This window comes from Erinaceus europaeus, chromosome 8 (genome assembly GCF_950295315.1).
Source record: "Erinaceus europaeus chromosome 8, mEriEur2.1, whole genome shotgun sequence".
NCBI lineage: Eukaryota > Metazoa > Chordata > Mammalia > Eulipotyphla > Erinaceidae > Erinaceus > Erinaceus europaeus.
In genome coordinates, this window is record NC_080169.1 from 103,457,128 (window position 1) to 103,472,509 (window position 15,382).

General features: G+C 46.4%; 1 protein-coding gene across 1 annotated transcript in view; it reads right to left on the bottom strand.

Annotated features, from left to right (window-relative positions):
• LOC103118968 (plexin-A4) overlaps positions 1 to 15,382 on the bottom strand; it is a 519,644-nt gene that overhangs the window by 72,424 nt on the left and 431,838 nt on the right. The window contains exon 6 of the mRNA XM_060196590.1: positions 788 to 911. Within this exon, the coding sequence (XP_060052573.1) occupies positions 788 to 911 (124 nt within the window). The remainder of the gene's footprint in view (positions 1 to 787; positions 912 to 15,382) is intronic.

Genomic DNA, 15,382 nt, shown 5'->3' on the forward strand with positions numbered 1-15,382 from the left:
GAATAATAGTATCCACAGAGTGATTAAAAATAAAACAACACAGGACAACAAAAGGGGAAAAAATAGCCTCTAGGAGCAGTGGATTCATTGTGTAGGCACTGAGCCCCAGCAATAACCCTGGAGGCAAAAAGAAACCCTAAAAATGTATTTTATTTTTAATTATGATAAAGACAGAGTGAAACAAGGAGCCAGGCGGACGGAGAAGGAAACATTTGCAGCACTGCTCCAGTGCTCATGTAGCTTCCCCTTTGCAGGTGGGAACCAGAGGCTTGAACCTGGGTCCTCATACTCCATAGCTTGTGCACTATACCACCTGCACCACCACCCAGCCCAGTGGCCACCCTTTTGATCATTTACATTTTTAAAGTAATTATTTATTAAATTAGATAGATACAGGGAAGGGGTGATAGAAAGGCACATAGATGGGACCAGGAGGTGGTGTACCTGGTTAACTACACACATTACAGTGCATGAGGACCCAGGTTTAAGCTCCTGGTCCTTACCTGCAGGGGGAAGCTTCAGGAGCGGTGAAGCAGGGCTGTGGGCATCTCTCTCTCTCTCTCTCTCTCTCTCCTCTCTATCTCCCCTTCCTCTCAATTTCTCTATGCCTCTATCCAATAATAAATAAATGAAAATACTAATAAAGAGAGAGGGACAGAGACCCCGCCCACCTCTGTTCTCCAGGGGCTTTGCTGGCCAGACCTGACCCAGCCCTGCTGAAGGAACAAGCACTAGGTTATGGGTTTTTTTTTGCTGGGCAAAAAGAGCTGGATCCTGGCACCCTTACCAGGACATTGTACTGAGACACGGAGATGTTGCTGGGGTGGACAGTCAGCCGGACACACTGCTTCATTTCAGAGGCAAATCTACGGGGCTCCTGGGACCTCTCGCAGCGCTCCTTACGGGTGCACCTGGGGAAGAAGGACACCAGAGACTCAGGGAAAGGCCACGTGGTCCACTTAGGGACAGACAGTACAGCAGGAGCTGCAGCTGTTGTCAGGATCTGTTTTCTTTCTTTTCACTTTTTTTTTTTAACCAGATCACTGTTCAGCCCTGGCTTATGGTGGTGCTGTGGACTGAACCTGGCACTTTGGAGCCTCAGGCATGAAAGTCTCTTTGCATAACCACTATAATATCTACCCCAGTCCCCCACCCCACTCCCAGTCCCCGACCTGTCAAACTTAACATGCCCAGTATAAGCCTGATTCTCCTCTATCAGATGCGAAAGTGACAGTGACAATATCTACTACTTGTAGTCAAATGAGGAAACTTAAGAGTCACCTTGAAGCCCCTCAACTGCTTCCTCATTCACATCAGCAGGTTAAAAAAAAAACTTTTCACAAGGACCCAGGTTCTAGTCCCCAGTTCCCACCTTTAGGGAGGAAATTTCACAAGTGGTGAAGCAGTGCTGCAGGTGCCTCTCTGTTCTTTTCCTTCTTTATCTCCCCCCACCCCAATTTCTCTATCCTATCAAATAAAAATAAATAAATAGTCAAGATTTGTTTGAAAATGAAATACAGTAGCTTTAAAAGCAAAAGGCTTTCTCATCTACTTCCCATCCAGCTACAGTCCTTGTTACCTTCCCCACAACTAAGGCAAATGAAGTCCTGTTTCGTTCTGTGTAACACCCACTTGCAGCCTCCCCTGCCTTTACAGCAGCTGGTTCCTCTTTCTGAGCAACCCTCGCCCCGCTTTTCCTCTGTACAGTCAATCCTTTGGGCCAGAGTTCAATGACAGCATCTCTAACCTGTATCTCTAGCCCCTTCCCCCCACCCCAGGAAAGGTCTTAAGATTATGGCGTCTGCTCTGCAAGTTAGCACTTGTGAGAGAACATGATAGTTACTGTGGCTCTCTCCTATCAAGTGTAAGCTTCTCAAAAGAAGAAAAGGTACCTGGTTAAGCGCACACAATACAGTGCACAAGAATGCAGGTTCAATCCTCTGGTCCCCCACCTACAGGGGGAAAAGCTTCATGAGTGGTGAAGAAGCAGGGCTGCTGGTGTTTGTCTCTTACCCTCTCTATCTCTGCCTCTCCCCTCAATTTCTGTCTCTATCCAATAATAAGTAAATAAAAACACCTAAACAAACAAATAAGCATATATTTTAAAAGGAAATAAGACCTCTCTCTTAAAAAAAAAAAAGACCTCTCTCTTGGCCAGAAACAATGGACAGGGGGCCTGAATTGCCATGTGTGTGACCTGGGCTCAAACTGGCCCTCAGTGCACTGGAGAAAGATTTGGTGCTGTAGTGTCTCTCTCTCTCTCTCTCTCTCTCTCTCTCTCTCTTCCCCCCTGTCTCCCTCTTCTTCTCCCTCTCATTTTCTATCTGAAAAAAAGGTAAACTCAGAGCAACAAAGCCCTAAGGACAACAATAACTATAAAAAACAAAGAAAGAGGGGGCTGGGCAGTAGTGCAGCGGGTTAAGTGCACATGGCACAAAGCTCAAGGACTATCGTAAGGATCCCGGTTCGAGCCTCCTGCTCTCCACCTGCAGGGGTAGCTTCACAAGCAGTGAAGCAGGTCTGCAGGTATCTATCTTTCTCTCTCCTTCTCTGTCTTCCCCTTTTCTCTCGATTTCTCTCTGTCCTATCCAAAAACAACAGCAATGACAACAATAACAATAAATACAATAAGGGCAACAAAAATGGGGGGAAAATGGCCTCCAGGAGCAGTGGATTGGTAGTGCAGGCACCAAGCCCCAGCAATAATCCTGGAGGCAAAATAAATAAATAGAAAAGAAAATACAATAAAATGAAAATGAAGGGAAAAAAAGAAGGGGCCGGGTGATACACACATATTACAGTGCACAAGGACCCAGGTTTGAGCCCCTGTTCCCCACCTTCAAGGGGAAAGCTCTGTGAGTGGTAAGGCAGTGCTGCAGATGTCTCTCTGTCTCTCTCCCTGTATATCTCCCCATATCCTCTCTATTTCTGGTTGTCTCTATCCAATAAATAAATAAAGATAATAAAAATTTAAAAAAGAAAGAAAAAAGTAAGCTCTTTGTATATCAGAGGAAACTTTCCTAGTCACCAGCTAATCAGTGAGTCAATATTTGAACACAAACTCCAGAGTTTCCTCTCAGTCACAAGGTAGAAGGTGCTCTACCTTCCCTAAGCTTCTAGATCAGGAAGTTTCTACAGTGTATATATCCATTTTCCTTGCTGTCTTGATGTCCACCTTCAGGTAATTAAAAAAAAAAATCCACCTTCTTCTGTGGGGTATACACTGACAGTAGGCAAAAGGAATCATGGGCTATGTACATAATTCGCTGGCCATCATCGTCCTATAGCAAAGGACGTGATCTCACAAGGGATTGTAGGTATGAGAGATTACTTGAGTGAGTCACTGGCAGACATTTTCTCTACTGTCAACTGTTGCTGTTCCTGTCTGATCCTCTCCTCAGACCTGCACATATTACAGCTCAACACTGGTAAGCTAATTTTAAGGACTCATGCCTCTTGCCACATATCTAGCTAGCCTTTTTCTCCTGGCTACTTTCCAGTCCTGGTCTTTTTGCACCTCATAAACCTGCCACTGTTAAAACCCCAACAAAAATGCCACAGTAGATTTTATTTTTCCAATAGTTTTCCCCCCACTAGAGTTATTGCTAGGACTCAGTTCCTGCACAGCTCCACTGTTCTCAGTGATCATTTTTTTTCTTTCATTCCTTTCTATTTGACAGAAGGTGAGAGACAAAGAGTCAAAGAGACAGACAGACATATGTAGAGAAGAAGAAGAGAGACATCTGCAGCACCATTTCACCATTCATGAAGCTTCCCCCTATGCAGGCGGGGACCAACAGTTTGAACTTAGATCCTCAAGGGTGGTAATGTATGCACTCTGTCAAGTGAGACACTGCCTGGCCCCTCCCCTCCCCCTTCTCTGAGGGAATGACTCTATTTGCCTACCACCAGGATGCCCTTTGAAGATTACAAAATCTCATGCCTTCTCTGCGTCTCTTCCACTCCCGCCCTAAGCCCCACCCTAACGTGAAAGGTCAGACTGAGTGTGGCCATCTTGTGGCATGCTCTAAGAGACCACGACAGCCTGGGTGTCTGCCTGAAAGTTCTGGAAGTTAATTTACCAGGCTGGCTTCTCTGTGAGGACTTCATTACCTCCAGCCATTAAGCTAATGTTATGGACTTTTCGTGGGTGTCTGCACTGACATGGCTATTAATAGTGTTATTACTCCCATTAACAGCAGACCCAGAGAGCTGGCACAGGCTTCAATTATTCACTGACTCCCCAACTTTGAAGTTGCCATTTTCAAGAGCAATCAGTAGGTCTGACAAATGCTTTTGATTAAATTATGGAAAGAGGGGCAAAAAATGAAGTGACTCCCAGGCAAAACATCACCTGGAGAACTATCAATGACAGTGAGTGATCCAGACAGAAAAGAAGGGACCCCATCTCTCTTCTAGGGGTACAAAAGTCTCTGTTTGGGAAAGGAAGCTGCAAACTGGTACCACCTGCCCCTCCCCAAATTCATGAGGTCATATCCTGCTGTCTCCAAAGAACCCCAGACCAATTACTTCTCAATGCATTTCCATTTTTTTTAGTTATACCAAATCTATACCATTGCATAGGCTTGAGGTTTATAGTCTTATGAATCAACATTTGATTGGTTTAATTTTTGTTTTCGTATATTTTTTCTAGAGTCAGAGTTTCATATAGGCATGATTTCACTGCTGGGGCTGGGGGCAGGGGAGGGGGGGCACACAGCACCAGATCTTTCCTCAGTGCCATGTGATAACAGAATGTGTGTTTTTATTTTTTATTTTTATTTATTTATTTATTTTGCTTCCAGAATTATCGCTTGGGCTTAGTGCCAGTGCTACAAATCCACTGCTCCTGAAGGCTATTTTTTTCCATTTTTGTTTCCCTCATTGTGGCCCTTGTTGTGGTTGTTAGTGTTGTTGTTGGATAGGACAGAGAGAAATCGAGAGAGAAGGGGGAAACGGGGAGGGTGAAAGACAGATACCTACAGGCCTGCTTCATAGCCTGTGAAGTGATCACCCCCCCCCCTGCAGGTAGGGAGCTGGGGGCTCAAACTGGGATCCTTACACTGGTCCTTGTGCTCTACGCCATGTACACTTAACCTACTGCGCTGCCGCCCAGCCCACTTTGGGTTTTTTTTTTTTTTTTTAAGATAAAGGCAGAAGGGAGAGACAGAGACCACAGCACTGAAGCTTCCTTCAGTGCAGTCGGAGCTGAGCTCAAACCTGGGTCCAGCACATCTAGGTCCAGCACATGGCCAAGCAGTACACTGTCCAAGTGAGCTATTTCATTGGCCTTTGTATCAACATCTATGCTGGGCTAGTGTGGGGGGTGCCTCTTCCCAGGTATGTGCTCTCTGGGTTGGAGAGAAGTCAACCAGAGCCAGCCTGGGCTGCTTCTCACTCAAAGACATGAGGGAGATGACTCAGGAACAGACACATGGTGGCAAGACAATGCAATACCTTTATTGATCAAAGAGCCAAGGCTTTTAAAAGGCAGACCCAGAAGTGGCAAGTTGGAAACTGAAATGGCTAGGCAAGGGGTAGAGAAAGGCAAAAGGGGGCTGCGAAGGTAGAAACTTCCTTAGCAACTGTTGTGAGGGTTTTAACTGGTAGGATTAATATTACCCTGCAGGCAAGGAGGGTCTCGAGGGTAGAAAGAAGATAGATCAAAGGAATGGAATGGGTAGGGATCTTTCAGGAAAAACAATGATTATGTAGATAGGCCATAGTATCAGGAATGCAGGGTGCTTTATGAGCCCTGCCAAGCTCAACCACAACTGGACAATTTCCCAACATCTCCCCCTTTCTTTTTATCTAATGGCCATAGTATCAGGAATGCAGGGTATTTGTGAGGTAGGGAGTCTGATAAGACGAGGCATACCTTTGGGGTTGCTCCTGTCCCTTCTTGTTCAACCTCTCGGTAGAGAGAGAGACTGACAGGATAGATGCACTCCTCAGGTCAAACCTTGCCAAGCCAAATCCTCACAATTTTCCAACATTGGCCCCCTTTCTCATATCTAATGGCCATATTTAAATGGGTCAATGTCTGTAAAAGACTCTATTTCTGTCAGAGGAATAGCAGTGTAGGGGTGAACAGAAACCTTTTGGGCAGAAACCTGAATGATATAATGCAGGCATTTTTAAAAGAACTGGAATAAGACAGGGAGTGAGCAATAAGTAAGAGTAGCAAGGGCCAGCATGAGGCCGAGGGGAGGCCTGATGGGCCGAGAGGGTGGGGGCTGGTGGTCCGAGGGGCAGGGCCTGACAGCGAAGGGTTGGGGCCTAACGGTGAAGGGACTTGAGGCCTGCCAGGCAAGGGGCTTGGCCTGCCAGGCGAGGGACTTGGCCTGTAGGGCCTGAAGGGCATGACCTGCCAGGTGAGGGGCTTGGCCTGCCAGGTGAGGTGCTTGGCCTGCCAGGCGAGGGACTTGGCCTGTAAGGCCTGAAAGGTGTGAACTGCCAAGCAAGGGACTTGGCCTGCAGATGAGGGGCTTGGCCTGCACATTTGTACATGCTTAACTGCATTATGTTTCCTACCAGAAGTCTCATTTCCATTTTTCACCATATAGTCAGCCCCTTTTCACCTGGTTTCACCCTACCCCACTTCCTTCACTGTTCTGGTCACCATAATTTTTATTTTATTTTAACTGTCAGGACATTGTTCATGCATATTTTCACTGTTTTGTGATGCTTTTTAAAAATATTTATTTATTTTTCCTTTTGTTTCCCTAGGTTTTTTATTGTTGTTGTAGTTACTATTGTTGCTATTGATGTCATCATTGTTGGATAGGACAGAGAGAAATGGAGAAGGAGGGGAAGACAGAGGGGGGAGAGAAAGACAGACACCTGCAGACCTGCTTCACCACTTGTGAAGTGACTTCCCTGCAGGCGGGGAGCCGGGGGCTCGAAATAGGATCCTTATGCCGGTCCTTGCACTTTGCGCCATGTGTGCTTAACCAGCTGCGCTACCACCCAACTCCCTGGGATGCTTTTTGAAAGACAGAGAAAGATGCAGACAGAGTTGGAGAGGAAGGAGGGTTGGAGGGAGAGAGAGGGAGAGAGAGAGAGAGATTACACATCACTATAACTTCCTCCAGTGTGATGGCACCTTCCATGTGGTGCCCCGGCTCAAATTTCTAGGCGTTACAAAGCAGGAATATTAACTATTGAACTATCTCTTTGATTCTATTTTGTTCTTATAGTCTAAGAATTTACTTTTGTTTTGCTTTATTTGCATTATGGGCTTTGTTTATCTCTCCCCCACCCATGACTTCCTCTGCTGGGCTTATTTCACAGGGTTGCTTACCATTTTGAACATCTCTCCTAACTATGCCATCTTAGGCAATTACTTGGCCCTTTGGAGTCTCACTTTCTCACCTAGAAAAGTGGAGACAAGATGGTATCTACCTGTTAGGGAAATGATGGGAGGATGAGAGGAAATGTGGATGAGATTATGCCAAGGAGGACCGAGGAGGACTTGGACCTGAGCAGAGAACTTCAGAAATATTAACAAGTGCTCCTACTTCCCTCTTCCCTACCTTTTTTCTTCATCCAGCTCCTTCCAGCTGTAGCTGAGGTGGGAAACTCCCCAGGCTGCCCCAAAGGGCAAATGAAAGACAAACTAAGCAGAGGTGGTGACAGTTGTTCTTTTCTTAATGAGCTAGGGGGAGCCCCAGAGGTGCGAAAATAGGGAAGAAGTGGTTTGGGCCACAACTCTGCCTTCTGACAAGCCCTCAACAGAGAACCCTGCTCTCTTAGTGGAAAGTCAAGTTTAAGGTCAGGACTGGTTATGTTTTGACATTTCTGCTATTCCTTGTGGTCTATGAGAGTGGAGGCTGCCCATGTCCCCAGTGTAGAGACAAGTGACCTTAGAAGTGACAGGATAATGGATGAGTCTTCTGGGGGCTGTCACATAGAGGCCTTCTGCCACCTCCCAGGCTGCAATTTCATTTTTTTAAATTTCTTCTTCTTTGTGGAAACAATGGGGGAGAAATAACAACACACACACAGAAAGAGAGAAAGACAGAGAGACAGAGAGAGACAGAGACATAGAGACTATAACATCATCGTTTCCTTCAGTAACCTGGGGGCTATGTTTGAACCTGGGTCACATACATGGCCAATCAGCACACTAGCCAAGTAAGCTAGCTAACAACTCTGATTTCTTGTTAGTTCAGACAGGGGTTGGGAAAAACTTATTCATATCTCTGGGGTTGGGGGGGATGAGGGTCAACCTAGGCACCTTCTTGCAGGGAACTCGAGGTCCTTTCTACAGAAGATCTTCCAGGGTAGAGGTACCCTAAAGAAGGAGGCAAAGAATTGGCTTGGAGTGGGGTGGGGCAGTCAGTCAGTGGCACACCCTGTTGAATGCACATGCTGCAATACACAGGGACCTGGGTTCAAGCCCCTGATCCCAAGGACAGTGGTGAATCATGGTTGACTTTTTTTTATCACCCTCCCTTCCAGTTTCTCTCTCTCTGCCTCTATTCAAAAAATGAAAAAAAGTATTGCATATATATATATATATATCCTCCAGTGTTATCACTGGTGCTAGGTGCAGACACTATGAATCCACTGCTCCTGGCAGTCACTTTTTTGTTGTTGTTGTTGTTGTTAATTGAATAAGACAGAAATTGAGAGAGGAGGGGAGATAGAGGAGAGAGAAAGACATCTGCAGACCTGCTTGTGAAGTGTCCCTCTCTTCAGGTGGGGAGTTGGGGGCTCAAATCCAGATCCTTGTGTGGGTCCTTGTGCTTAATACTATGTGGACTTAACCTGGTATATCATCAGTTGGCCCACAAAAAAAAAATTTTTTTTTTTAATCTGCTTTGGCTATTCTCCAGGCAGAAAAAAATGGGAGGATCAGGAAGACTCAGGAAGTAGATTCTAGGTGACCATTAACATTTCAGACATTCATTCTTTCTATGCCATCACTATTCTACCCAGAGACCCAAAGTTCTCCCCCCCTTCACACACACAGACACACACATACAGGAAGCAGGTTCCCAGAAGATGCGCCAGCTCCCCCAAATGGGAATCTGCCCCTGTTAACCTCACCTCGCTTCTTCACTCCATGTTCCTCTGCAGTGGACTTTCCAGCTCCACCTCAAAGGTGTGCATGCCCTTGGGGACAAAGGCCCTGGCCCCTGGAGGGGTTATTATCCAAGTCAGTGGTTCTAAGGAGATTATCCTCTCTAATGAAGCAGCTCCCTCTGCCCACCCCTAAGCCTGAACTTTCACTGCTGGAGAATTCCCAGCCAAGTGGAAAATTAGAAGGGAGAGGAATGGAGAAAGGGAAGGGGGTGAGGGAGAGAGGTGGTGATTAAGTTCTCCAGAAATTAATTCCTAAATATGGTGATAGAAATATTAACTTCCAGGTCTGCTGGGGGCCATGCAAGTAGATTTCAATTTGAAAATGGGGAATAGGGTCCTCTGGGTCTCCAGCTGGGGGAATTGGCAAAGGAGGGGATGTGGAAAAGGAGAACCTGCAGCTTTCTTGGCTGCCCTGGTCCTCCTGCATCAGCTCTTCAGCCTTGGATAGCAGAATATGCTCCCTGATGTCCCCCAAAGGTGATTTCTAATCCTTAATATTTAACATTTCCCAACACCTGTCTCACCTAATAAGAAATCACAGCTCTGTGCAATCATTGTACCTTTTGAGGAACCTGTATTGAGAACACTACAAGGAAGTTGGAAGGGTAGGGGAGTAGAGTATGACTTTCTTTATTTAAAAATTTTCTATTATCTTTATTTATTTATTAGATAGAAATATACAGAAATTGAGAGGAAAGGGGAAGATAGAGAGGGAAAGAGACAGAGAGATACTGCTTCACTGCTCACAAAACTTTTCCCATGAAGGTGGGGACTAGGAGCTTGAACTTGGATCTTTGTGCATTGTAACATGTGCACTCAACTAGGTGTGCCACCATCTGGCCCTGAGTATGACTATCTAAACCAACTTTATAGCAAAAGGAAGAAAATTTGGGACACTGACTCAAGTGGGAGATAATTGGGAGGGGGTTCTTTGATTATTGGCAGCATGGTCTGGGAACTCTGACAAGGCAAAAGGCCAGACCCCCTAATCCCACTAAGCTTGATCCCTATAGAGATGCCCAGAAAAATAGCAGGTGCATCTCTGTGGCTTGGGGAAAGGTGGGTTGATAGGGAAGGAATAGGTCTGGGCAGACGAGTATGGAGGTGGTTCCCTACAAAGGTGAGTCCTTCCATGTTATGTCTGGAAGTCCTATGGCCTCAGGGATTGTATAGACCACAGGCAAACAGTCCAAGGAGAAGTGTTTGCCTTACTGGGTGAGCACTGGGTAGCCTGCAACACAAGTTCAGGAGTCAGATAGTCAGGCTAGGGGATAAGCTGAGGAGAAGAAAGGAAGTATGAGCATTGGAGAATCCGTTTGAGCTTCTCTTCAGTGTCAATCAGTCAAAGCTATAGGACAGTTTTCACTGTTACAGATGGTTGCCTACATCATTTGGAGTTGGTCAAGGCTGGAAGATTGTCCAGTAGTGGGCTAATCTCAGCCTCCTAGCCATGACTTCTGGCCCCAGGGAGGATAGGATGAAGAAGAGGAGAACAGAGGAAAGCCTGGGGTCTGACCTTGACCTGTGTTTACAGAGTCAGTGAAATCCACAGGAACTCCAGGCCCAGCAAGGTGGGGATTGATAAACACCCTCTTCATTTTCACCATGTGATTTAGTGACAGCTTCTGTCATGTCACTTTATAGCTGAGGAGACTGCACCCAGCCTGGGTCCCAAAACACTCCTGGTCTGTTTTGCTCTAGTAAGTAGTCCTCTTTCCCTCCTTCCCCCTTCCCTCTGTCTTAGAAGAAACCACACATATAGGAAAAGAAGTATTGACCACAGGTAAACAGTCCAAGGAGAAGTGTTTGCCTTACTGGGTGAGCACTGAGTAGCCTGCAACACAGGTTGTTGTATACTTGAAGGTGATCCATGCCCACCAAGTCAAAAAAGGGCTTTGTTCCTGCAAGGAGGAGTGGGGAATGGTGCTGGCGGGGGACAAGGGAGTGACTATAAAAGCCTGGTGTATCTTCCTCCTGGACACATCTTGTGTTATAGGAGTCTCCCAAGAGTAAGGCCCATGACCCGCTGGAAGTAAGGTCATGTCTGGGCTGATCGATGGGTCCAGGGCTTCTGCTGCAGGATCTGCTGACCTGCCGAGAGTGAGACTTACGGAGACCTCTCTGTCTGAGCTTGGGAGGGGAGGGGTGAGGCTCGGGACCAACAGAGGGTCTGCGGTTATAAGAAATGTTCCAGGATCAGCATGAATAGGTCAAGGCAGAATGAGCTGCAGGCTCTCTCTTTTGCCATCACTTAAGCCAAAAAGGCTCAGGCCCCCAGATGCTTGAATGGCTTGGAGACAAAGGCCCGAGGCTTATGGACTGATAAAGCCCAAGTGTGATGAAGCCAAAGTTGCCATTAGAAACCAGCCAGGCCATGGGCTAGGGTTAGGGGCTACTAAAGAAGGCAATGGAGTGGTCCAGGGTGCCACCAAATTGGCAGAACAATGCTTCCTGACAGTGGAGTGTGAGGAACAGGAGGGAGGGTTTCAATTACAGCACAGTTCTTAAGCCTGTTCAGCCTGCAGCCGACCTGTGCATTGCCAGTACAAACAGCCCTTTCAGCCACCTGAGCCACCTGTGTGGACAGGCTCTGCCCTTGAACACACGCCCCGGGCTCTTTTGCTTACACTCCCATTTTGGGGGACCCCTCTTTCTCTCTCTCACAGATCTAGACAAAGAAAGAGTTTCTGTTACTTCACTTCCTGCTAAACTCCCACCATATTCCCCCTTTACAACTGTGGGAAACGTTGGCAGAAATGACAATGAGATGACAATGAGATGACAATGGAGCTGTCATGACACCTGAAAGAGCCCCCCTGTCTCTCTACCTGGTTCTCTAGGGGTCAAGCTCACTGTTGACTTCAGGATTTAGCATGAAGTCTTACCCATCAGGAGGACAGAACATAGGTGATGTTTCTGGTATAGCCTGTAATGCTATCTCACTATATCCTCCCCTGCCCCCCTCCCCCCGCCAGCCCATTCTTATACTAAAGGCCTGGTTCCCAGATGTCTGCAGGGCAGAGACACCTAGCTGGTCCCCTTTGCATTTCCTGAGTCTGACATGGTGCCTGGCACAGGAGTAGCAGAGCTGATGGGATGGTGAGGAGGTTCTGAGAACTAGTCTGGTCTATGTACGAGTGGAGGGAGCAGTGCTCTCCCAAAGCAAAGAGAACCCCTGCATGTCTATGTCCCACCCTTCCTAGCAAACAGAGACATCCCTAGAGTGAGAGTGCTTGACCAGAAGTGAAGGCACCGGTGAAGAAGGGCTTGCTGGAAAGAAGCATAAGGGAACTTTCTGGAAGTATTGTATATCTGGATAGGGGGTGTGGAATATGTGGGTACTTGCTTTTGCTACAACGTTGCAAATTATCTACTTGAGACCTGTTGCTTTGGTAACCTGTCAAGTTGAATGCTGCATACTGACTGAAAGTTTCTGGGGATCTCTAGGGACCAGCTGTACTTCATCCAGAAACTGGGCCAGGGGTTCTCCATGGCCATGAGCTCAGGGAGGGAGGCCTACACACTTTTTGAGACAAGTGCCTCAGGACCAGACCTCTGCAGTCAGGAGGGCCAAATGTTCAGAGAACACCATCATTGCCCTGGGAGCACCAGGAACTTTTCCCAACATCCATCACAACCTAATTCTGTCCCAGCAACATCACAGGAGAAGGCACCTTGCATCCTCCTTATAATGGAAGATGCTTGTTTCTGATGAGACAGAGAGAGGTCATTAGTCTTGACTGCGTATGCCACACGTGCAAATTCACCCACTAGATGACATTTATCTGTGATCCCCAAAATGACACAGGCAGGACTTTCTCAGACACTCTCAGGCCTGAGCAGAACAGGGCATACCCAGTTGAGGCCAGAGGAATGGCCTTGCATCTTCTTGTTTTAGCTCTTATAAATGTGCCCTTTTGTAGATCTATTTATTAATTATATTTATTTGCATATGTGGAGAGAGGTTGATATAGATATATAGACATATAGACAGATGATAAATACTGCTGGGTTGTTGGAAAAGTCATGATGCTTGTTTTCACAGAAAAATAAGTCATGACTTTTCAGACAGCCCAATACATAGAAGACAGATAGATGACAGATAGCTAGCTAGATAGACAAACAGACAGACATAGATGTTGGGCCATGTAAAGTTGTGTGCGCATGTTATCATGTGCCATGGGGCTAGGTTCAACCTCCGGTCTCCACCTGCAGGGGGAGAGGGATTTCACCAGAAGTGGAACAGTGCTGCAGGTGTTTCTCTATTTATCTATCTTTCTTATTTTTTATCTTTATTTATTTATTGAATAGAGACAACCAGAAATCAAGAGGTCAGCAGAAGATAGAGAGGGAGAGAGACACAGAGACACCTGCAACACTATTTCACTGTTTGCAAAGCTTTCTCCCTGCAGGTGGGGACTAGGGGCTTGAACCTGGGTCCTTGTGCATTGTGACATGCGTACACAACCAGGTGTGTCACCACCCAGCCCCTGTCTGTCTGTCTGTCTGTCTGTCTGTCTGTCTGTCTGTCTATCTATTTATCTATCTATCTATCTATCTATCCTTCTCCCCCTTACCTCTCAATTTCTATCTCTACCCAAAAACAAACTAAAACAAACAAATAATAAAATATTCAATAGATTAGATGTCATTTCCAGGTAACTGTTCTTCCAGCCTTCTGTTTTACATTATTTTATTATCTTCTGTGCAGTGCCAAGAACAACCCAGGGTTCTCCATCATGGAGGCTCCCTGGCTTATTATTTTTTTAACAAGAGAAAGAGGAGAAAGTGAAGGAGAGACACCAAAGCATCAAAGCATCACTTCACCATGCATAGACTGACCTCTGTTGCTCCTATATGGTGCCAAGGGTCAAACATAGAGATTTGCATGTGGATGGCATGCACACTACCTGCCCCTGAGCCACTTCCTTGGTCTGCCACCACTTCAGACAGTAAAGTCATCAAAGCACAATCTACTTTAGGAATCTATTGAATATTTTATTATTAGTTTGTTTTTGGGTAGAGACAATCTAGCCATCTTCTACTGAGTATGGGACAGTATATCCTCACTGTTGCAAGAATGTGTGCTGAGGACAGGGATACCATGAAGAAGAAGTACCAACACTTGTCCAAAGCCCTTGTGCATATGTGCACAAGAGTAAGAACTAGCTTCCACTTATTTCCATTCCAGCCATTCCTCTCAAGGCATTCATGGAGTTCAAAAATATGCCCCACAGTGGCATGTTGGGTCTCAGGAGAGGCTGCCGCTACCTGCAACCAGAGAGCTAAACAGGAAGGAGAAAGCAGAACACAGTCCCTGCTTACTAACGGCTGTGCTGCCCAAGCATGAGAATAAGATGAAAACTTTGAAAGAAGACATGACATGGGGTTAATAGGGGTGAATGAGATTCAGCAGGAGCATCCAGAGCTGGAGGGAGGTGGTGAGAGGCTTGGATACCCAGGGAGGGGAAAGATGCAATTAAAGAGGAGCCATCTGGAAAATCGACGGGGCTCAACCAACGTCACAAGAAGCGAGACATTCACTGCTCCCCTGCCCAGCACTCAGTCTGTCCCCAGCTGTGCCAGCATTTCTGTCCCTCCTCTTTCCTGGCTTGCCAGCTCTCCTCGGCTCACCTCTACCATTGTGACCTCATATGATTCTCCAGCCACTCGGTGTGGTGAACACAACAGGTGCCATCCTCACCCACTGAGTGGGAGCTTGGGTGCCATGCCAGGTTGATGAACTTGGGGGTGGTATGGGGGCATCTGGATGGCAGTGCAGGACTACGTCCAACTTCCTACCTTCTTTCCTACTTCTCTCCCTCACTTCTTTCCTTCCTCCCTTCTTTTTTTTTTAATATTTTACATATTAATGAGAAAGTAGGAAGAGAGAGAGAGAGGGAGAGAAATAACTAGACATCACCCTGGTACATGACCCTCCCTCCCTTTCCTTCTTTCCCCTTCCATTCTTCCTTCCTTCCCCTTTCATAATTCCTTCCTTCTTTCCTTCCTTCCTTTTCCTTTTTCCCTTCCATTATTCTTTCCTTCCCCTTCATTCTTCCTTTCCTTACCTCCCTCCCTCCCTCCCTTTCTCTCTTTCATGCCCTTTCCCTCCTGTTCTTTGGTCCTTCCCCTTTCATTCCTGCTTCCTTTATTTATCTCCCTTTCTTCCCTTCCTTCCCTTCCTTCCTTCCTTCCTTCCTTCCTTCCTTCCTTCCTTTCCCTTCCACCCTTTATTCTTTCCTTCCTTTTTATCTTTTTATTTTCCTTTCTCCCTCCTTCCTTGATTTTG